Below are 25,305 nucleotides of genomic sequence, written 5' to 3'. Positions count from 1 at the left end.
GTCTAAACCCTATCTCCCACCCACCCACCCCCTCCTAATGTACAGTCTCCTCCCCATCGTATGTATATATTTTCTGTTAGGATCTCTGTTTAACAGTACTGGATATTTGCATATCTTGTATGTCACAAATGTAACAGTACTATATACCTGTATGTCATGTATGTCATAAATGTCATGATATATATCTGTATATCTGTATGTCGTGTATGTCATAAATGTCATTATGAATTGAAAATGGGGGACTAGGGCTGCAACTAATGACTATTTTGGTAGTCGACTAATCTGTCGATTATTTTTTCGATTAGTCGACTAATCGAAAAACAATTATATAAAAAAATAAATAAAAAAATTCACTACCTATCTTTGTGAAAGTGGCTTCTCAGCTCTGTTCCAGCTGAAGACAGAGCAGAGGAACAGATTGGACATTGAGCATGACCTCAGAGTTGCTTTGAGACTCTTGTCAGGACCAAACAACATCCCCAGTTATCCCATTAGTTCCCCCAAACTTACTGTCGGTCTGTTATGTTAAGCTAAGAAGTCTTCAGCTGGCTGGACCAGAGCTGAGAAGCCACTTTCACAAAGATAGGTAGTGCAAAAAAAAAATATATATATTATTATAATTTTTTTTTAATGACTAATCGATGCAACAATATCTCGTCGACGATTTTTCATAATCGACATCGTCGATTAATCATTGCAGCCCTATGGGGGACCCTGATGTAAACAAGACGAAAGTCTTTCTCTGGTCTGCATCCCCTTAACAATTGTGTGTATTGAGCCGTACTGTATTGTACCCATTCTGCAATCTGTTAATAAAGTTTTCAATCAATCAATCAATCAATCAAACTCCCTCGACTAAAAGCTGTTTCAAACGTAAACATCTGGATGTCATCAGCAGGGCTGCGAGTGTGAATCTTTCACCGATGTTTAGATCACTAGCATGGCTAACACATATAAATAGATTGTAGACGGGCCCCATTGCTCTGACCAGGATTGCACTCCTTTTTCCCCCTTTTTTGCATCCTTGATGCGCGTGCACACTGAATCTGACGGGGGGCGAGAAACCCATCTGTAGAACTGCTCCTTCTGAGCACCTAAAGATAAGGCAGGGAGTGAAAGGAGGACAAGCGCTGCGAGACACAAGTGACGTCTCAGACGGGAGGATTGAGTCAGGGACGGGAACGGGCTCTGAATGCAGGAGGAGTGACCCCTCCTCACCTGTGGTCTCCACGATGCCCTCCAGGATGACGACGATCTCAAACTGCTCGTTCCTGAGCGAGCGCTGGGAGAGGTCAAAGAAGGGGCTCCTGGGGTTGATCTCGTGGCAGATGGTGAGGGGAGAGACGAGGAAGAGCTGGTCCGCTCCCGTCCCGAAGCCCACGTCCAGCTCACACTGATCCAGAGGCAGGAACTCACCCTCGGGGGTCTGACGAGACTGAGAGAGAGAGCGAATGAGGGAGAGGGAGAGAGAGGGAGAGAGGGGAAGGGAGAGATAGAAAGTGAAAGGGATAGAGAAGGAGAGAGGGGAAGAGAGAGAGAGATACAAAGTGAAAGGGGTAGAGAGAGAGAGAGAGAGAGAGAGAGAGAGAGAGAGAGAGAGAGAGAGAGAGAGAGAGAGAGAGAGAGAGAGAGAGAGAGAGAGTTAAAGGGATAGAGGAAGAGAGAATTAGGAAATAATTAAAAGCTTGTTAGCGCTGAGCGGAGCTACTGAGATCATTAGAGAGTTGGGAAGAGCGCAGCAGAGCCTTGAGCCACTTCAGACTCCCCTCAAGCCACGCAGTGAGAGCAGTTATTGTGTTGCTCATTCACTGCACACATGTTCCAGCCTTCTGGCCACTTGCCTTCCTCCCCTCCGACGAGGAAGCGACATCCCGTGTCACCACACTGATCGGTGAGATGTTAATACAAACCTAATGGAGGAGCCCAGGGGGTGAAGGGTGGAGGCTCCTTTTCTTTCTTTCTTTCTTTGTTTAATTAGTTATTTCTCTCTCTCTCTCTCTTGCTCTCTTGCTCTCTCTCTCTCTCTCTCTCTCTCTCTCTCTCTCTTCTCTCTCTCTCTCTCTCTCTCTCTCTCTCTCTCTCTCTCTCTCTCTCTCTCTCTCACTCTCCCTGCCTCTCTTGCCCCAGTAGTCATAATTCTGTCTTGGATATTCATCCGGGGTTTGTTTGCGGTTCCAGGTCCTTCATGTTGATTTGCAGCAGGCCAGGCGAGAGGCTGTAGAGCAGACAGCTGTGTTTGGACAGGTCCTGCTAAGTGGTGCGGAAGCATTTAATTTCCCAGATGACAGTGCGGCACACTGTTGCGGTCTTTGATCTCTCTCTCCCTCTCTCTCTCTCTCTCTCTCTCTCTCTCTCTCTCTCTCTCTCTCTCTCTCTCTCTCTCTCTCTCTCTCTCTCTCTCTCTCTCTCTCTCTCTCTCTCTCTCTCTGTTCCTCTTTTTCTCTTTAACCCAAGCTTTTAGTTTTTCTTTGAGCTCTACTTTGTTGTATCTCTCTCTACTTTGTTGTATCTCTCTCTCTACTTTGCTATATCTCTCTCTACTTTGTTCTCTCTCCCCCCCCTCTCTCTCTCTACTTTGTTGTCTCTCCCTCTCTCCATTTTCTTCCATCTTCAATGGACATTAAGTAAATGGAAGATTGCTCCACTTCTACAAGGTCCATTTGCATGTTCTTGGTATCTAGGGACATCTCTGGATCTCAGGGAATGTATTCCCAGTGTCAGAAATATTGTGAAATATTTAAGCAAATGAATAAAGGGAAGATGATCAAACAGAAGGTTTTGTAGATACAGTACTGAATTCTGCCATCCGGACACATGCAATTTGAAATATGATTATAGAATATAGAATGTCAGGCCTATAAATGACCTTATTATGGCCAAGTCGCACATCTATGGATCGGGCCAAATCTCCCCTTTCCAGTGGCAGAGTTCAATCTGGATTTAGTATCACCAGGTGTGCAGCAAAAACCATCAATGAAATCTACTGTAAGTGCGGAAACTTTTTTATAATGTAAATGTCTCCGCCATCAGTTTGCAACGCCATTTATTGCTAGACGTTCACAGAAAGGTAGAGAAACTAACTGTGTTCTAATTTATGGCAATAATGTTCAGGTTTGTTCCCGCCGTGAGATATTATCCCGAAAATATAGATTTTTTTATTTTTATGGCGTGATGTCATTGTCGGTCCGGTACCGGACCGCTCGGGCTTAAGCGGTTAATAGTGTCATAGTGTCATAGTGTAATAGTGTACAAGGAATAATGCAGGGAGATCTGCTATCATTGGTCTATGTTTGCCCCGCCCCCTACACTTAAGCCATGTAGGCTAGTAGAAAATAAATGGGTGGCTGCTGCCTGGTGGAGATTTGAGCTCTACTGAGCACACTTCAAGTTCATACGTGCATTGGGGCCGGATTGCAGACTGTGTAAAATTGTTATCACAATACAAGCCTGACCACTTTGGGTCGCAGTCTGGCGCATCAGATCACAAGCAAACCCCTTGGGAGCATTCAGACCTGTTACAACTACGCATCGCTGCTGTGGTTGAGTGATAAAAGTCTGGAGTCATTCTTTATACCGTACCTTCTTTACCTTAATAGTGTGAGTAGATGCGAACAGAGAGGGGCCGTGAACAGATGGGTTCTCTTTCCCTAGGAGCAGAAACTTAAAGGTGCTATAAATAACATTGAGCCACTAGATGCATCAGCATGTCATTTATCCAATCAAGTGCATTCCACATGTATCAATAATTTTTGGGAGGGAAAAGCAATACTTTTATTCTGCACCTTTCTAAAAGCTCTGTGGATGTATTTGCTTTAATGATTACTCTACATAAAGATTTGATCTATAGCACCTTTGAGGAAATAAGCAACCGATACAGTGAATAGGGTTTATAATGAACATTGGTTTCATGTATCATCCAAGAACTTCAAATTACAAGCTTCACATTTAACTCTGCCCAGTTTCCCATGAAGAACAATGTAGAGCATGTGTGGTGTGTCAGTGATCTATCTCAAGCACTGCCCTCTTTTCTTGATCCTCCAATCACAACTGTTGCTTCCCTCAGACAAGCAACAGTTGTGTTTGGAGGATCAAGAATAGAGGGCGGTGTTTGAGTCTAAGATAGGTCAATTGGAACTAAGACGCCACTCTTGCAAAGAAAAAAGAAGAAGCCTTGCTAAGAAATGTCTACTAATGTAAAAACCTGCACTGCAAAGATGACGTTTTCTGACTCCACTAATAAAGAAACAACAACAAATATATCTGTCTTAGGGTTGATTTTCCATTTAACTGAGTGAGGTTTTTTCAGTGGATTCATCTGCTATATTCTTTACTCCAGAGTTTTACCTCCCTAATAAGTGGAATGTGTCAAACAGCGACCTCCCACACACACACACACACACACACACACACACACACACACACACACACACACACACACACACACACACACACACACACACACACACACACACACACACACACACACACACACACACACACACACACACATACATGCACACACATACGCACACACACATACCTCACTTATCTGCTCCTCCTCCACCACCACATACCTCTTCACACTGATCACACACACACACACACACACACCACACACACACACACACACACACACACACACACACACACACACACACACACAACACGCACAAGTCAAGTCATTTATTTATAAAGCGCGTTTAAGAACTCAAGAGCCAACCAAAGTGCTGTACAATCAAAGCATAAAATGTCATAATATAAAATACAAAAAGGCACAGCAGGACAAGACAGTACATTCAGAGAATAGGACAACAGTAGGCCAACACACGGACAGGGGAGCACAAAGTACCATATAGCACACAGGGGACAGAGGAGCACAAGAAGAGATACAAGGGGAGAGGGCATGATACAATTGCATGGGAGTGTGTGAGTTAGGGTGTGGGGAAAATCAGGGTTTATTGAAGGCTAGGGAGTAAAAGTGGGTTTTTAGTCTGGCCTTAAAATGTATCCAGCGAGGGGGCAGATCGGATCTCCAGGGGTAGCTGGTTCCACAGCTTGGGGGCCACGGCCTTGAAAGAGCGATCGCCTCTCTTTTTGAGTCTGGTTTATTTGGTTTATTTGTCACATACATACCAGGTCTGTATTACATAACTTCCTACAGGAAGAGTGTCGCTGCTTTCTCTAGTCGGGTCCCAGCTGCAAAACTGCAGAGTTACTGTATTGCCCTGTATTTTTACTGTCGTACACTTTTACTGTTATGTAGACTGTTCTGTTTTGTGTTTTTATGTTTACGTGTGATGTATTGTGTATTGTGTACATGCACTTTTATTATGTTCTTGTGTGATGTACCGCACATTTTATTGCTGTCTGATGTTTTCGGGTGTTATTGCTGTCATCTTGGCCAGGTCTCCCTTGCAAAAATTTGGAGGCGGGACATGTGTTAGATATCAGGGTTATCAGCCAGTAATCAACCGTGAAGTTTCTGCGTTGTGTTGTTTATCTGTGATGGTTATCTTACTTGGAAGTAACACTGGCTGTAACACTGTTCCACCCCGTTAATGTACCTGTACAAAGAATTAACTCGAAAACGTTGTCTCTTTCCTTGATGTTGATGTTTATTCCAACATAGATTCGTACAAGATGGAAAACAGTTCTGAAAGTCTTTGAAAAGTCTATTGAATTCAGGGACGCAGGAAGGGGGGGTGCGGGGGGGGGGCTACAGCACCCCCTCTCAATTATTGCAATTTTTTTTTTTTTTTTTTTATGGCAGTATTTATATATTTGTATATACTGTAACTGTATAACTGTAACACTGTATAAAGTTTATCCTGCTCAAAGCACGTCACCATTTTAATATTGTGTGTATTGAGCCGTACTGTATTGTAGCCATTCTCCAATCTGTTAAATAAAGTTTTCATTCATTCATTACACTACTGTATGTACACAATCATACGTGTAAAACCGAGTAGATTTCGAGTGATGACAGACTGTCACAGACTGATTGAATGACAGGTGAAACAACTAATTGTATTCACCTCCCGTCTCCCGCCCTCCCACGCGCCACGAACCACTGAGCTACTGTGATACAGTGCTTGCGCAGTCAGTCGATTTGAGCTAGTAGTCAGACTTTGCTAGCACAGAATGTCTCACTCGCAGAAAAGAAAAATATCAGATTTATTTTCTAAACGTCCCGCCGGTCCCAGTGACAGTCCCACTAAATCTGATAAACGTCAGAGAGAGACAGAGACGACAGGTTCAGCCTCAGCATCAGGTATTGAAGAGTTAACTGAGTCTGTTCCCCTATACCCCCCATCGTCGCCAGGGGCTTCCACTGAGGGGTGATGCAAATAGGGATGGGGTGTTATGGCAGCTCATGATGGAAAGAGTGCGCACCGAGTCTGATCCCGAGTTGAAGAATTGGCTCCAAAAGAGAGACAACTGGATGTCCAACAACATCCAAAACGAAATCTTACAGCTGCTTGCCCATGATATTCAGCGACAAATTAGAGGCAAAGCATCCAAAAGCCCAATCTTTGGCTTGAGCGCTGACGGAACCACTGATGTCACTCACTGGAAAAGAACAATTCTCGTGTAATATACAGTTCGCCGATGACAACTTGGAAGCTCAGAACTTCTTTTGGGGTTTTTACAATGCCCGGCCAGACACAACAGCCGAGACGCTGTTTTTGTGTATAAAATACTTTTACGCCTCGACCTGCCCATGGAGAGGCTGATAGGATACTGTTTTGACGAGGCCAGCAACATGTCTGGGGGGTACAGGCTAGACCAGGGGTTCCCAAACTTTTCAGGCCGCGACCCAAAAAAAACGGTGTCAGAGAGCCGCGACCCCCACTATTATAAGAGGTAAAAAAAAAAATGTAAATGGAAATGTATGGTTGAAACATGCAAACGTTCAAACGCACACACACTAATAAGCATTGGAGGCTTTTAACCAGGGCCGGACTGGGGAAATCATTCAGGCCAGGAAATATAGCCCCAGTCAGGCCACTTTTTAAGCAGGGGGTCTGGGGGTCCCCCACCAGGATTTTTTTTGTTACAAAGACTTAATTTCCTGCATTCTGGTGCAGGCATTTTTTTATTTGTACCCTTTAAAATGCCAGTGTTTGTGATGGCATCACAACTTATTGTTAAAAAACAGGCTAGCATATGTATGATTAGCAACAACACAGATTTTTATGGATTTTCAGTTTTTTGTAATTGATAAATACAATATTTTATTCAACTTCAGGCCTGATCATAACACCACATATTCATTTTATAATTCTAACCCTTTAAATGCCAGTGTGTGTGATGGCATATATTTGCAATATATCAAATGCAAAGTACATTTTTCTGGGGGGATTATTACAGGCTAGCATGTGTCAATGATTAGCAGTTTTTCGTAAGGATCCCGCCTCCACCAATCACATGCGGCTCCCTTTGTGTGTGTGTGAGAGCAAGAGAGAGAGAGAGAGAGATAGTTCTCCAACTTGTGTGAGTTGCAGTGATCTCCTGGTTGTTCCCCACCTAGGTTATCTAACTATTGCGCTGGTGCAAATAGAAACACTGGCCTGGCCTGCTTCTAAGTTCAGTGGCCTGACCGCAAAAAAATTAAAAAAAATTCATCTGGCGACCCCCAGCACCCCCTGCCGTTTTATAGTTCCTGCGTGCCTGATTGAATTCCTTAATTCTACCGATCTCTCCTGCTATCAGCTCGATGAAAAGCCAAAAGCCTTCCCTGTTAGCCGAAGCTAGCAATCTCGTGGCAACCGGAGGGTGGAGGGCCTCGTTTTTGATTAAGTTTTTTTTTAATTATTTTATATAATTTTATTTTTTTTATATATAAAATATATATATTATATAATTAGACTTGTACTTGTATTATCTGCGAGACATCGCCACCACGCAACAAGCTCCACTGTCTGTGTGTACTCTAGTAGCCTCCAGCTACGGCCAGGATTCTCCGGAGCTGCAGCTGGACCCTATACAGTATACTCAAGTAGCCTGCAGCTACGGCCAGGATTCTCCGGAGCTGCAGCTGGACCCTATTGATCATATTCAACAACATGCCCTCAGCTCGAATACGCATCGAATGAGTGTTATAAAACATTGATATCAGGAGCCATAGGCGCCTGGCCTTAAGAGCACGCGGAGCAGCTGCTCTCCCACTATTGAACTTGGGGGAGCAAGGGTATGATCTTGCTCCACCACTTTTTGATCAAATCACTTTTTGATCATATGAAAAATATGATATACCCCCCCCCCCCCAATATATAAATCTAACCATAACTACGTAATTTCAATCAAATTAATAATGCGCAATGACACTTAATAACATGTTTTTAAGTTTCCAAAGATTGCGAACCCCCCCCCCCCCCCCCCCTGCCCCATTATGGTTTGATCCAGTTCCTCCCATCTCCAGCGCGTAGACCTTGGCGCACAGCGCTGCAGGTAGGCTGAGTCAGTGTAAATAATCAAAGCCCACAGAGTGTGTCATAATATTGGTGGCAGGCAGGCAGGCTTTTCCAGTAAGTTGTTCAAATAAAAGGATTATGTTAGACATAAGTTACTATTGAGTGGTAGTAGAACTTCTACGGTTCTACCACGCAATACAATAAAAGTGTTTCACGGTCCCGAATTGCGATCTGGTCATACGGTTTCCTCGAATAAATAATAATAACGTTTCCCTCTCTGGTTGGCGTTAGCTTTAGTGCTAGCCGCTAGCTAACGTTATCTAGATATGTGGTGTGAGCTGGATGACGTTGACTTCATTTCCAAACGTTAACGCTATCTATATGGCAGACGAGCAGGGCCGGATTAACGACGGCCACGGCCCGTGGGCCTATAGTGACGAGGGGCCTCCATTTTTTTTTTTTTTTTTTTTTTTGAGATCGATGTCATGATTGTGCACTGCAGACTCAGGGAGGAGGCAGAGAAGGAGAGAAAGAGACACAAGATTTACAGGTAATGGAAATATATCTTTTTTCTCTTTCTTATTAAAAACTTGGCCTATTTGAAAGGAGATTGATTTAATAAAAATGAATGAGCGAAAAATCAATATACAGTGTATATACAGTATAATATATTATTATTATAGTAATTGGCTATCATACTGCAATATAAACTGAGTTTTATAGTGAAAAGAGCAGCTTTATTGGTCAAGATTGAAGGCTCTATATTGCAGGAAATTGCACGTACAGGTTCATTAAATTTTAAAAAAAAAAAGAAAAAAAAGTCTGCCATGGAGGGGGTCGTGCCGGACCACCTCCAAACCACCCCTTGCCTGTCCAAATAAAAATAAAAAAATTAAAATTAAAATAAAAATTTTATAAAAAAAAATTCTTGCACCCCCACTTTCAACTATAACTAGGCGGCCATGTCAGGAGCTATCTGTGGCTACTGCTGGCCGGCTATATAACGTTGATACAGCGCCTCTGTGAACTATTTAGTTCAGTGGGACATTTCGTTTTGAACAGTGAGCTGGCGTCAGCTAACGTGAGCTAGCTGAGGTATCATACACGTCTCTACTAGACTTGCTGGAGCGTTTGTTGATGTCAGGAGCTATCGGTAGCTGGCCGGCTAGATACCGTTCGGTTAGACAATGCCTCATCATGTATTGGACTGGAAGTGAATGGTTGACTGGGTCATTTTGTAACGGTAGCTAACGTTAGCTCAGGGAGACGCCGTCCTCCCGTCCCACTAGACTAGACCCGTGTTTACATGCGCGCGGGAGGAGCTGGAGGGAGGAGCAGACGCCGCACCACTGTGTGGGAGTGAGTGCAGCTCCCGGTGTCTGAGACAGAACTCAGCGAGTGAGATCGGTTTTGACGATCGGCGAAAATAAAGCATTATCACTGATCACCGATCGCATATTTATACTGATTATCGGCCGATAACGATCGGGGCATCCCTACCTCTGACCCTAATCAAACTATGGTTCAAAATGCACTTTCTCTCTATCAAAATGCAACCCCACCCTATCTCATCACCATAGCAATGGCTTCTCAAGCACCTCGGCCGATGACCTTGGTGCGGCTGGCTGCTATCTCTCACAGGGCCTGCCTGTGTCTCTCCCACAGAAAACACACACATTCATGGAAGCTGTCCTCCTTATTTAAGATCTATAGATCTAGGTTATACACCATGAGTTCCTTCAATTCTCTCAGCTTCAAAGGCCCTCTCGGTGTTAATTATAAAGCCTGATTGTCAGAGTAGATGTCTATCTCCGTAAAACTAATATCTATAGGTTATTTAATAATAATAATAATAATAATAATAATAATAATAATAATAATAATAATAATAATAATAATAATAATAATAATAATAATAATAATAATAATAATAATAATAATAATAATAATAATAATAATAATAATAATAATAATAATACATTTTATTTTGAGGCACCTTTCAAAACACCCAAGGTCACCAATCTGAGAAAGGTATTGCCGGACTTCTATCAGCATGTGACTTGTAACACCAGACAGAGGCGGTAACATTTTAGACCACTGTTACTCGCAATTCAAGGGTGGGTACAAGGCTCATTCTGCTAGTGGCTTCGGGAAGTCTGATCATGCGGCCATCTTTCTTTCACCAAAATATAAACAAAGAATCAAGAGCACTCCGGTAGTCTCGCGAGAGGTGCAGAAATGGGATGTGGAGTCAGGGGAGACGCTACAGGCTGTGCTTGAATGTACAGACTGGAGTGTGTTCCGTGACAACACAGATAACATAAATGACTACACGGAGACAGTGCTGGACTTTGTTCGTACTTTGGTGGAAGAAACAATCCCCACTACCATAATTAGAGTTTACCCAAATCAAAAGCCCTGGGTAGACAAATCCGTCCGTGAAGCTCTGAAAGCGCGCACCACAGCATACAACGCCGGCCTGGTGGCAGGCAACATGAATGACCACAAGGTGGCGCGATACAACGTAAGGAGGACAGTAATAGAAGCAAAACGGCGCTACAGGGATAAAATTGAACTTCAGTTTGAACAGGCTGACTCCAGAGCTATGTGGCAGGGCCTCAAAACGATGACAGACTACAAAGGCACCTCCTTCAAACTGAACAGTGACATCTCCTTAGCAAATGATCTCAACACCTTCTATGCAAGGTTTGAGGCTGGGAATAACAACACCAGCCTACAAGCCATGGCAATGGGGGGGGGGGGGGGTCTGCTGATGGAGATTCAGTGTTCAGAATAACAGAACATGAGGTGAGGAGGACCTTTAAAAAAGTGAATATCAGGAAGGCAGCAGGACCGGACGGCATCCCCGGCCGCGTCCTAAAAGTCTGTGCCGACCAACTGGCCCCAGTATTCACTGACATATTTAACCTGTCCTTAGAAGAGGCTGTCATCCCCACCTGCCTGAAGAAGTCCACTATCATCCCTGTACCTAAAAAATCCAAGCATGCTTGCCTCAACGACTACCGCCCTGTAGCTCTCACCTCCATAGCCATGAAGTGCTTTGAGAAGCTCCTCCCTCCCCATCTACCTGGACCCCCTGCAATTTGCATACCGCCCCAACAGGTCCACGGAGGACGCCATAGCCCATGTGCTGCACACAGCAGCATCACACCTGGACAAGAGGCAGGGGAACTATGTGAGAATGCTATTCATCAACTACAGCTCAGCATTCAATACCATAGTCCCCTCCAAACTCATAGCCAAGCTCAGGGACCTGGGCTTGAACTATGACCTCTGCCAGTGGGTCTTGGACTTCCTGACGGGCAGACCCCAGGTGGTGAGAGCAGGCAACTGCACCTCCTCATCCATCACCCTCAACATAGGGGCCCCCCAGGGCTGTGTTCTGAGTCCCCTCCTCTACTCCCTGTACACACATGACTGTGTGGCTCAGCGGAATAACAACACAATCATCAAATTTGCTGACGACACAGTAGTGGTGGGCCTGATCTCTGCAAACAACGAGAGGGCCTACCTGGAAGAGGTCAAGGTCCTGGCGGGATGGTGCCAGGAGAACAGCCTCTCCCTGAACGTCAGCAAAACAAAGGAGATGATTGTGGACTTTAGGAGGTCGGGGGTCAGGGACTACAGCCCCCTCAGCATCGACGGGGCACCGGTTGAGAGAGTGAACAGTTTTAAGTACCTCGGAGCCCACATATCCGAGGACTTGACATGGACCACACACATTGACAGTGTTGTGAAGAAGTGAACGCCTCTTGTTGTGAACGCCTCTACTTCCTCAGGCGCCTAAGGAAGTTCCAAGTCAGTCAGAAGATCCTTAAGAACTTCTACTCATGTACAATAGAGAGCATCCTGACTGGCAACATCACCTCCTACAGACTACAGAGAGTGACACGTTCAGCCGAACGCACAATTGGAGGGGGGCTTCCCACCCTCCAGAACATTTACAACAAGCGGTGCAGGGGTAAGGCTAAGAGAATCATCAAGGACTCCAGCCACCCAAACAACTGCCTCTTTGAACTGCTGCGGTCAGGCAAGCGATACCGGAGTCTCATGGCGAGCACAGAAAGACTCAGAAGAAGCTTCTATCCCCAGGCCATCAGGCTGCTCAACGAACAATAAACACTATGCAACAACCATCAAATGCACACAGCACACACATCCACACGCACACACTCACTTTAAACGAACAACACACTGCAGCACCCACTCTCCACACTTTAGAACACCTAAACACACTTTATATTTATTGGTAAAGGATTTGCACTACAACCCGTACACCTTACTGTAAATTGTACCTAAATTGTACCTCATCCCATTTCTGCTTTGCACTATATAGTATTGTATATTAGTACATTGCATAGTATATTGTATATTGTATGGTAACTCAGTTACTTCTATTCTGCATCGAACATTGTACATATGTCTATACTGAACACTGTGACTTCTATTTTTACTATTTTTACATGCTATACTATTTTATTTTATTTCATACTTATCTTGTCTAGGACAGTCTCTGGAGCGTAACAGTAAGAAGCATTTTGTATAAAAGTATTCTGTACTTCTGTATGACAACTATTAAAGAAACTTGAAACTTGAAACCTTACAGGGCATAAGAACAGAGGAATCAGGATTAAAACAATGATCTTTGCAAAAGTGTCAAGACAAACAATGTAAACGTATGAAATATAAAACAGTGGCACACAGGGTGCAGTTATAGTGAGTATGCCCAGTAAGCAAGGCAGTTAAAAGACAAGGTTAGGAAAAGAATAGGATAAACAACAAGAAGTATAAAAAACAGTGAAGTTAAAATAACAGACAAACAAACAGCAGGGGGTATTGAGCAGTGAAGGAGGTTATAGTGAATATGCGAGTTTGAACAGATGGGTTTTCAGTTGTGAACTGAATGATGAGAGTGAGTCTGACTGTTGGATGTGTGGGGGCAGGGAGTTCCAGAGTCTAGGAGCCGAGCAGCTGAACGCTCGGGCACCCATGGTACTGAGGCGTGAGCTGGGGATGGATAAGAGTTCATTATACAACGGCATGCAAATTTCTCGATTCTGATTGGCTGAAACAGTCAACTTACACGTGGGTATTTGTAACAACCCCACACTCTTGGTCCCAGGACCCGCCCACAACCGCATTACTATCACTCCGCCATGCGAGTTTTTAGATGTGAAAGCAAGATGGCGGACAAGCCGGACAGTAAACATTACGAAAGGATATGGATCAATAGGGTCATAAAGACTAAATGAAAAACGATTCTGTCACGGCGAATGTGTTAGTTGCTTAAACAATGTTGGATGATGTAATTGATGGGTCATGAGTCATTGTGGAACAAAATAAATATTGCGCGAATTGATTGATTGATTGATTGATTAATTGCACATTTTATTACTGTCCGCCTTGTTTCCAACTGGTTAAGCTTAGGCACTCTTTCGAAGTCGCCCTCTTTCGAAGTTGGTTAAGGTTAGAGTTTGTCCTTAGAGCAGGGCGATAGACCACCAGCCCTGATTCCAAACTCTAACCTTAACCAACTTCGAAAGAGAGCGACTTCGAAAGAGTGCCTAAACTTAACCAGTTGGAAACAAGGCGGACAGTAATAAAATTAGCAATCAATCAATCAATCGCTAATTTTATTACTGTCCGCCTTGTTTCCAACTGGTTAAGTTTAGGCATGATGCAATTATCAAATCGCCAGGCCTGCAATAAAAATAAAAAAGAATAAAAAAGATTTTTACATTATTTAACCAGGAACTCCCATTGAGATACAAGTTCGGTTTGGGAGAGGGAGGTAAGGGGTTTTAGATTGTGTGTTGTGAAGTTTAGACTTCAGAGAGGGAGAGTAAAGTACAGAAAAAAAAGGTACCGTTCGGTACCGGTATCGATTCCCAGGTAAAAAGAAACATTTTCAGGCTCGGTGTTCCGAAAAGACCCACGCGTAGGCCAGATGCAAGCCGCATTTCACAATAAACCTCTGTGGGGCTGCTTATTTTTTTTTTTATTATAATCGCAAATTTAATCGCAATCGCAATATCTGTGAGAAAAATCGCAATTAGATTATTTCCCAAAATCGTGCAGCCCTACAGTGCTTACATCATACCTTTCTCTTTCTGATATGTATATACGATTTACATTATATACATATGAAAAACAAGTGCAATCTCACACATAATATGATATTATCTGCCTGACTAATGCCGGAGTAGAGGGCATTGCAGTAGTCAAGGCGTGATGTGATGAATGCGTTTACTACTCTTTCCAGATCAACGGGTGAAAGGATTGTTTTTATTTTAGTGACGTTACGGAGTTGGAAAAAGCATGATTTTACTAAGGCATTTACCTGCCTGTAAAATTTTTGCTCTGGGTCAAATATTACGCCCAGGCTCTTGACGTGGGGTTTGAGGTGGGTGGAGAGTTGTCCTTCACTCACACATTCACACACCGATGGCAGAAGCAACCATGCAAGGTGCCAACCTGCTCATCGGGAGCAGTTAGGGGTTAAGTGTCTTGCTCAAGGACCGGAACCGAACCGCCGTTTAACTCCATGTGGGGGTTATATCCCACTATGGCTTAGTTAGAGCACTTCCACATCGTACCCCCTGTCTCCATTGGTTAGGATTAAAAAGACGGATGACAGTATGCAAACACTGACATGCAAAGCTTCTCACACAAGCCCCTTCAGCACTCTCATCCTTGTACAAAGATTGTGGGATAATGTACGTCTACTGTCTTTCTCTGTAAAGCTGCTGGTCTGCTCTCCTAACAGACGGCCAGATCCTCCCTGTGCACTGCGATACACGCACAGGCACTCTCTGCTTATTGATTCTTGAAGTTGCTTTTGGGGAGACGGCGCGGCAAAAGTGCACCGTGAAAACACTGGATGGATGAATGCTTTTGTGTCCTTGTGCTTTGAGTTGCCCATGCTTACGAGGGGAGTGTGTCAGGGCTGGGACTGATTCTTATGGGTAAAGACAGGCGCTAAATTAAATCGATCGGTCCTGAGGAGGCCCGGTCAACCAAGTCGACCCTTGTTACAGGGCTGTGGTCTGCCCTGGCCCTCATCAATCAACAGCTCGAGGATGCGTGGAAAAGCTTGGTGTTTGGTTCAGAAACAAAAAAGGATTTGGTTGGCGGTTCAACAAGCTGAGGTGCACACCATTTAATCCCAACGTTGCAAAATCACTTTGTTTCCTCGCTTTTTACTGCACTAATAGAGCAGAAACGCGCACAAAATTCAATAAACTACAAATGTGCACTCGGCAGAGAGCAAAACTCCACCAGGCAGCAGCCACCCATTTATTTTCTAGTAGTCTACACGTTAGGCGGGGCCTAAGTGTAGGGGGCGGGGCAAACAGACCAATGAAAGCAGATCTCCCTGCATCATTCCTATTATACTATTAGCGCACTATTTCACTATGACACTATTACACCATAGTACTATTACACTATTGTGCTATTATTACACACCATTACAATATTGCGCTATTACACACTATTACACTATTACACACTATGACACACTATTACACAATCGTATTACAGACTATTATAGTATTACATACTATTGCACTATTACACAATTTACATTTACATTTAGTCATTTAGCTGATGCTTTTATCCAAAGCGACTTACAAGTTCTGTACGACAAGTCATCAGGAAGAATGGCACAAGTCTATCAATGAGAGTCCGCGCTGGCAGGTGAAAAGATGTGACAGGCTGCCTCCTCGTGTATCGGAGGGGACACGTGATGCAAGGCTTCTATCCTCCCTACAACCGGCCAGTGGGGGGCATATGCGAGCAACGTTCAAGACAGGGGAGGGAAAAATTGGCACGGTGGAATTGGGATGGGAGAAAAAGAGGAGAAAAAGTGGATAAAAAAACTATTTGGGTGGAATAAACCTTTAAAACTGATTTCAAAGTTCATTGACACCCCTCATAAGTTATACATGGAAATGAATGAATACATATTTTAAGGAATAAGTATATCAATGACAATAGGTTCATTATGTCATTTCCATGTTGTAAACAGGGGCCAAAGAGCTGATTCCCTGAGGCTCTGAGTGGCGAACCTGTGTAGTATTGCCCTCTTGTGTTCAAAAGGTGTAACTTTTCCTGAATATGTGTTTCAATGAACAATGACGGAAATGTATTCAAATAAAATACTTGTCGTTGACTGATGTGAAAAATATTCCAGCATTCAAATCCCTGGACAGATACAGAGACACACACACAGATACAGAGACACACACACACAACCAAATGCATAATCTCCTCCCAGGCTATCGCCTGGTGGAGATAATTAGACAGGTTGGTGGTCGTGCTTGACAAGGAGGCAAAGTGGAAATGGATATGTCTAGGAAATAATAAGTCCCAGTCAGAGATGGAGCATTTTCTAACTCTAAATGGCTCTGCTTTTTATCTTGAGCTGGGCGTTAATTATCAGCCTGATTCTTACTGGCCTTGACAGGACTGGTTAAGATGGCTCCCGTGGCGATTTCCCTTTTCCCAAAATGGCCTTTACCTGACAGTTGTTGTGCTTCCCATTTCAGAGACAGTTTAGCACCAGCATGTAGAAATCAAGGCTGGCAGCGGTTCATAGAATACTACAGTCAATACTCGTTATGTAAAGTACTGTAGTTGTAACTGTATTTTGAGAAACACTACTAATGTTTGTACTACACTGCACTAATGTACTACACTGCACTAATGTTTTATCACTAAGTTATAAGACTGAATTGGCTTGTGGTCACACGACACAAATGCTGCCTCACACACTTCACACATGGTTTCCTCGAAAACATCAGAAAGAACATCAAAGTGGAGTGTTTGAGCTGTGTGTGTGTATATGTATGCATGCATTAGGGCTTGTGTCCATAGCGGACGTTTTATGAGTTGTCAGCTCCTTTCTGTCATTCATTTCTATGCTGGAGACGCGACGGGCGCGCTCCTCTTCCCAGCGCCGCGCCTCGCGTTTATGAGCTCTCGGCGGCAGCGTTTTTGGGCGGAGCGCTCTCAGCGCATAAAGTTGAAACTAGTTAAACTTTTGGAAAGGAGCGCGCTCATTAAGGTAATCAACATTGAGGAAGGGGCGGAGCCGCGGCAGTCGCGAGACCCAGGAAAACGCTCTGAGCTTTTTTTTAATCTTTTTTCAAAGCGGTCCGCCTTGAAAATAACGTCCGCTATGGACACAAGCCCTTAGAGTGTATACAAGTGCACATATTATTATGCAAGTTAAACCCTTTTTTTAGTTCCCCGTGGTGGAAATTGTTTTGTTGACAGCACCACAAATGAACAGGCAGGAAATACAAAAGCTAAATAGGAATACAAAAGATTAAAATAAAATGAATAATGTGTGTGTGTGTGTGTGTGTGTGTGTGTGTGTGTGTGTGTGTGTGTGTGTGTGTGTGTGTGTGTGTGTGTGTGTGTGTGTGTGTGTGTGTGTGTGTGTGTGTGTGTGTGTGTGTGTGTGTGTGTGTGTGTGTGTGTGTGTGTGTGTGTGTGTGTATGCCTGTGCCGCCCATTGATGCATGACGAGGACTCCGAGTTCTTTAATTACAGATGGCTGTTTATTGATGCAAATCACGTTCATCACCACCATAGAACTACAATTGCAGGAAATAATAACAGTCAATACTCATACAATTCAGTCAATAGAATTACAAAAACAAAACGAAAAGTGTGAATAAGCTTTACTAACCACTTTGGCCTGCTTGCAGCTCAATGGGAGGGGGTTATCTTCAAAACTCTAGTACTTTAGTCTTTTAGCTTTGACAAATAAAGTGCATAAATCTGCTGCACTGTCTTCTCCGACAAGTCTGGACACGTTCTGCCAGATCTGCTCAAACTATGGCAAGTCAGAGCGTGAGACAGGATGTGATACGTCACAAGAGATAAAATGAAATATAAAAATAAACATGCGCCCTCTATAGGCGACAGCTGCATTTACAATGCCTATGACTAATCTAATCTACAATGTGTACTGGTGGCTACTGAGAGTAACATGGAGCGAGCATGTGTCTGTCAGATGCTGTGCTGTGCAGACAGTGAGGGCTGGACGGTATGGTCTAAAATGTATATCACAGTATAATTTGAAGCATAGACGTAACGGTATATATATCACGGTATATTAACTTATCTTAAAATGTCTATATAAATGCTTCTGAAGGGGTAAAACACTGGTATGGCAGCTGTTATTCTGTTACAGCTGCTGAGCTATACTATAGCTAATGTCCATCAATATCTTCCTTTTTAATTAAATAGGTTCAAGAATCGAATCAGAATTGTTAGCAGAGAGAGAGAGAGAGAGAGGGAGGGATGGGGGAGACAGAGTGAGAGAGAGAGGGAGGGAGGAGGCTGCTAGAGTGGAGCCAGCTAACGTTAGCTTGCTGAGGCTAATACATCAACAGGCTGCTACAGTAGGAGTTGAGCCAGCTAACGTTAGCTTGCTGAGGCTAGTACATCAACAGGCTGCTACAGTAGGAGTTGAGCCAGCTAACGTTAGCTTGCTGAGGCTAGTACATCAACAGGCTGCTACAGTAGTTGAGCCAGCTAACGTTAGCTTGCTGAGGCTAGTACATCAACAGGCTGCTACAGTAAGAGTTGAGCCAGCTAACATTAGCTTGCTGAGGCTAGTACATCAACAGGCTGCTACAGTAGGAGTTGAGCCAGCTAACGTTAGCTTGCTGAGGATAATACATCGACAGGCTGCTATAGTAGGAGTTGAGCCAGCTAACGTTAGCTTGCTGAGGCTAGTACATCGACAGTTAACATTACATAAGGTTTTAGCGCGACGTGGGCATTCCAGAATGGCGAGGATGCAAAGCATGTTTGACCATAGGACTCGTCGCAGAGTTTACATTACACATAGAAACTGTGCGACTTGCAAGAGAAGTTGTCACACAGCCTTCAAACGCAGCGCGGAAGAGCTTGTTTGCTTCTGTGTTTATTATGAAATGACAATTGCGCGTTGACACGCCCACTGCGCGAAGCCTCTGTGCTCCTAAATAACTTTTTCCAGTTTGCACATATCTATTATCTATGACTAATTCTATCTATTTTTAGGGGCAAATACGAGTGAAATAGTCGCGCTGTGGTTACATGACGTCATTGCTATTTTAGAGCTGCTCTACCGGTTACAAGGTATAGTCAAAATCCATACCGTAGAGCAAATTCATACCATTTATACCGTATACCATTTATACCGTCCACCTATATAGTATATAAAGTGTTCTATATATAATACAACGCAGGCTACCGATATTCCCATAGTAACATTGCTATTAAAAACCATATGTACCCAGAACGAAGAGTGTGTCATTGGGTATAAGGGCAGGTGTACAAATGTATGTATAAAGTTATATCTATAAAAAAACATTTGCAATACCCAATGTTTTTATGACAAAGGCAAATGTTTCTGACTGCAGGAGGATTTAGAATGTGCTGACTATTCAGTCCTTCCTTGCTGGGTTTAAAGTGGTATATAAACATTTGTCGTAAAAACAAGGCTCCAAACATCACAAAACAAACTGGTCAGACTACTGCTTGGCGTTACTCCTAAAACACACCTTACCCCTGCCCATTTTGACAATCTAGGATGGCTTAGAGTAGACGACAGAGTACAGCAACTTGCAATGGGCCTGGTCTACAATATACACTATACCACTAAGATACCCATGTAGGCCTATCTGTCAAAATACTTCCTAAAGGTCAGTGAAGTTCACAACCACAACACCAGAGAGAGTTCCACAAATCATGTTCAACCCAGATTCAGCTCAAACAAGGGACTAAACACATTTCGCAATTATGCCACAATAATGTGGAACGCCCTACCCACAGCCGTAAAGGAATGTGAATCCTTACTGTTCTGAAGGATCAGATTAAACCGAATATATATATTTATTTATATATATATATTTAATTGTATTTGTATATCCCCTGATATCCCTTGTATATTCCTTGTACAATATGCATTGAATATCCCTTCTAGTCTACTGAACATCCCATAATAGTCTCCATTCTACCATTGGACGAGACCTTGGTGCCAGGTCGCCATACCCCTCAGACCAGGTTCAATCGTACCGCTCAACATGTATGGACAAGTCCTAGTTCCGCGTAGGAATATGTCTACCGCACCACTAATGGTACTATTTGTTCATAGTGCGTATATATACTGCGCTATTAAAGTAGAGCTTTCTTTTAGTCCAGTTCCTTACCCTCCAACAGAGTGACAGACGCAAAAGCCTCCCCGCGAACCACGTGTGAGCAGTAAGGCCAATTCGGCCCAGTATCGGCATTGAGAACAAGTTACAGGTTGAAAAAGCCCTCAGCTCGGAACTAGGCAAAATCTGCATATGGCTCGCCGACAACAAACTATCATTACACATGGGCAAAACAGAGTCCATTCTCTTCGGCTCAAATAACAAACTCAGCAAGACCGACGGCTTCTCGGTTACAGTGGGTGACAATATTATCACAAGGAAAGATGAAATTACCTACCTGGGTTCCATCCTAGAGGCTAATCTTTCCTGTGACAAAATGGCATCCAATGTAATAAAAAAAGTCAACCAACGAACGCGATTCTTGTACCGGATCTCCTCTCTGGTAAACAAGAATACCCTGAAGACTCTAGCAGGAGCACTCATTCAAGGGTACTACGACTATGCTTGCACCTCATGGTACCAAAGCACCTCAAAGGCACTAAAAAACAAATTACAAACATCTCAAAACAAGCTAGTCAGACTACTACTTGACCTGACTCCTAGAACCCACCTCACCCCTGCCCACTTTGACAACCTAGGATGGCTTAGAGTAGACGACAGAGTACAGCAACTTGCAATGGGCCTGGTCTACAAGATACACTACGCGACCAAGGTACCCATGTACATGTCAAAATACTTCCCAAAGGTCAGTGAATACCACGATCACAACACCAGAGGGAGCTCCACAAATCATGTAAAACCCAGATTCGGCTCAAACAAGGGACTAAACACGTTTCGCAATTATGCCACATCAATGTGGAACGCCCTGCCTAAAGCTGTAAAGGAATGTGAATCACTACCCACCTTCAAAAACACTCTCAAAAAACACCTACGTGAGACTGCAATTCGAAACTGGCCCCTACAAATGTCCTAACCTAGTTGTACAGTAAATGACCAAGTAAGGCTTTGTCAATATTCCAATGTACAGTGTAAAATGTGTGTGTGTCCCCTACCCAACCCCCCCCCCCCCCCCCCACCTCCAATGTACAGCCCTCACCCAACCCACCCAACCCCACCCCACCAACCTCCTCCAATGTACAGTTTCTACGCCAAATGTATATACACTCCTTTTCTGGACACTTTTGTATCACAAACAGTACTGTATTTGCAAATCTGATATGTCATAAATGTATAGATGTAGCAGTACTGTCTATCTGTATGTCATGTATGTCATATATGTTATGATGAATTGAAAATGGGGGACCCTGGTGGAAACAAGACGAAAGTCTTTCTCTGGTCTGCATCCCCTTAACAATTGTATGTATTGAGATGTACTGTACTGTACCCATTCTGCAATCTGTTAATAAACTTTTCAATCAATCAATCAATCAGACATCGTGTATATTAATATTTGAATAGTCATATTTGGCACTATATCGTCGAGTTGGACGTATTCTATTAAGCTAATAATAGTCTATTCATATGTAGTGCCTCGTGCGGTAAGAGTTCTATAGTAATCAGCACCCCCATCGTTTCGGGCATCAGCTGGACGCTTATCCAGGGTGGTTGACCCCACGTGAAGCTGCACCCGAGGAGCTCCAGGCCAAAGAGCGAGTGGACCTGTATATTGGATTATTCTACCGACGACGGCTAGCCTTCCACGGCTTGGATTATGCTTTGAGTACTTTGATTATTCTATGGATAAAGGCCAACACTGCGGTGTGTTGGAAATACCCCCCCCGGAGAGGACGACAGGTGAGAAGACGCTCTACACGACGAGGCCGCCTCACGTCTCTCCATCGTGGACCGGAGGACGCCGGCCACAGAGAGTCCAACTGCTTTCATCTGTGGATCGAGGATCGCTGGGCACCGGGTCGCACGACTGTGGGCTCTCCCAGGATACCCTCGGCCAGACGGGATACAGCCAGACTCTACCCCCCCCCTCCAGCTGTCCTACAAGCAGTCGGAACCTTCCCCTAGTGTATCCAGCTATATAATCATTCAAGTATCATTGCTATTGTTCCCTAAATATTCCAGGTTGTATATTTGCTTCCTGCGCAATCAGAGATTGGACATTCGATATTGATCTACCTACGAATACTCATTTGCCATAAAAGTGCATACTATTTCAAATCATAAATGTAATTAAGTGATCGTTGTACATACCTTTTGCTATGTATTATTAATAAACGCAGACTTTCGACTTGGTACATTTGTGTTGGATCCGTTTCATCAGGTGGGAGTGTTTATCATAATTATTCATACCTAGTACTGGGTGGCCAGAGTCTAAAGTACAAGAGGTAGTGGTAGTAAGTATCATATCTAACAATACAGTCAGGGAATTGTACCCCTCAGTTACAATTGGTCCTTCGAGCCGGATGGTAATCAGTGTAATATTAATATAGTGTTATTAATATTAAAATGGCCTATGATGAACACTCCACGAAACGATCCTCCTAACCAACAACGCCCGCGGCGCAAACGACAGCTCCCTCAGTACCTAGAGACTTACGCTGTCAGTCAACAACCTAGTCTTCTACCAACAGTAAACGCGGTAAAACTAGAGAGTAAAGTTATGTCTGACCCTAACGACCAGGCTACCCCGACCATAGAGGCCCCTATGGGTTCTAACGTAACTGACCGGTGGGGACCAGGGGGAACCAGACATGACTTTACACCCCGCCAATACCGAAGAAGTAGTCCCCGACGAGTCCCGGGAGGAAGACAACACTACCGAGAGAGAACTCGGCATGGAAGAAGATGAGGAGAGCACCGTGGAGATAGAGCTCCAAGACTCCGCACGGAGTACCCCAAGGGACGGCTCCCCTATACAACCGTCTTCTCCCAGCGAGGCAGAGAGGACACTACAGCAGGCATTCCTCGTCAGCCTGAAAGCCTCTACTGAATGCGATAGACTCCAGGGTGAACGCGATCGATTGCAGATACAGTAAACGGAGCGAAGAAGAGCACATACGCCTGGAAATAAGACGCATTCAGATGGAAGAGAATATGGCAAGAGACCGGGCCGACGCCCAGCGCGCCGCCACCGGTGCCCAGAGAGAATCGGATCTCACCAAGCGCGAAGCCGAGCGCGACAGAGCACAAGCGCAACTAATAGAACAGCTGATCAGAAGGACAACACCCCCTCCCTCCACCAGAGGCTCCAGGAACTCGTCTAGACATCACTCCAGGGCGGCATCCCCTAGCCGAGTAAGCGACCCTGAACTTGACCAACAGACGAGGTTTATACCCCCCGCAGACCCCCTTCCCCAACCGGTCCAAGCGAGACCCAGCCACCGGGAAGGAGCAGCATACACTGCGGAGAGGCTAAATCAGAGACTACAAGCCCTGGATGACCTAACGGAAGACGAAGAGGAAGAGGAGGAGAACCACGCCCGACGACAGCACAGTACTCTACCGGACCAGGAGGTCCAGTACAGCCCAGGCTATACCCCCGCGGAGCTGCGCTACAGACCCCCGACGCTATTCACGGGTGAGCACGACGCACGACCCGCACCGAGGAACAGCACCTGGACCAGCGGGCCATGGTACACAGCCGGTACCAGCCCACGCCAAGGAGCAGGAGGAGACTCGCCTAGGAGGCCTCTCCCCCAACGCTCGCCGATGTATCAACAATCCGCGTCATACATTGGCACACCTATGGTACCAGACTTCACCCAGGAGAACCGGGCCCAGTATACGGAGCTCCGCATGTGTCTGGAGACAATGTTGGTGGATGTCATTGATGAACGCCATAAATACGCGATACTACTGAAGCATTTAAAGGTACCCCGCGCGCACAACATAGCGCTCGCCTACGCCACTTCCACGACCCCATACACCGCAGCGCTGGTAGCGTTGGACCAGAGATATGGACGTATATGGGATTACGTGATCCAGGAGATCAGGCACATCGACCGCCTACCCCCAGCAACAGACAATCGAGCACTGGACGACCTGTCCATCAGAGTGCAGTCCCTGGTAGGGATGCTGGGAGCGCAGAGGGAAAAGGGTAGGCATGAACTATACGCCAACTCAAATGTAGAGAGGATCTTGGAGAAGCTACCGCCCGCCCGACAGGAGCGCTTTAGGCGGCAGAGAGACCACCGAGACCCTAATGGCCCCGAACCGAACCTCCTCGATCTAGCCGACTTCCTGCCGAGAGAAGTCAGCAGCTTACGGCTAGATACATTCGGACGGAGCACCCCTGGCTCCAGAGAAGGAACCAGGAGACTAAATGATGAAAGAAGATCGGTGACTGTCATGCACCAATCGGAGTCAGTGCCAAGCAGTAGGAGCCACAGTACCCCCTCAAGAAAGGAGAAGTGGAAGATAGTGTGCCCCTACTGTGAGAAAGAACACTGGCTGTCACAATGTGACTCATTCCCCAAGATGAATGCGGAGGAAGCGAGTCAATGGATAAAGTCCAACAGACGCTGTTTTCGCTGTGCGCGATCACACATGGCAGCCGAATGCCGCTTAAAGAAAAAGTGCAGTCGGTGCGATGGAGCCCATCTGGACATACTCCACGACAGTAACAGACGGCGGCCTCCACCCGCACCATCAAGCAGCAAAGCAAGCGTCATGTACATCGACCCCGCCAGCAGCAGCGGAGCCAGAGTGCTCTTAAAGGTAGTCCGTGTGACATTGAGCTACCAGAATAAAGTCATGGA

At 44.8% G+C, this 25,305-nt stretch overlaps 1 protein-coding gene across 1 annotated transcript in view; it reads right to left on the bottom strand.

Annotated features, from left to right (window-relative positions):
- LOC311240004 (G protein-activated inward rectifier potassium channel 1-like) overlaps positions 1-25,305 on the bottom strand; it is a gene marked incomplete at both ends in the record, with an annotated part of 93,411 nt that overhangs the window by 33,896 nt on the left and 34,210 nt on the right. Inside the window, one exon of the mRNA XM_084328496.1 lies at positions 1,219-1,435. Coding sequence (XP_084184622.1) covers positions 1,219-1,435 — 217 coding nt within the window. The remainder of the gene's footprint in view (positions 1-1,218; positions 1,436-25,305) is intronic.

Source organism: Notolepis coatsorum (genome assembly GCF_963971535.1).
Source record: "Notolepis coatsorum genome assembly, chromosome: 14".
NCBI classification, from domain to species: domain Eukaryota; kingdom Metazoa; phylum Chordata; class Actinopteri; order Aulopiformes; family Paralepididae; genus Notolepis; species Notolepis coatsorum.
This window is presented reverse-complemented; position numbering and strand designations above follow the sequence as displayed.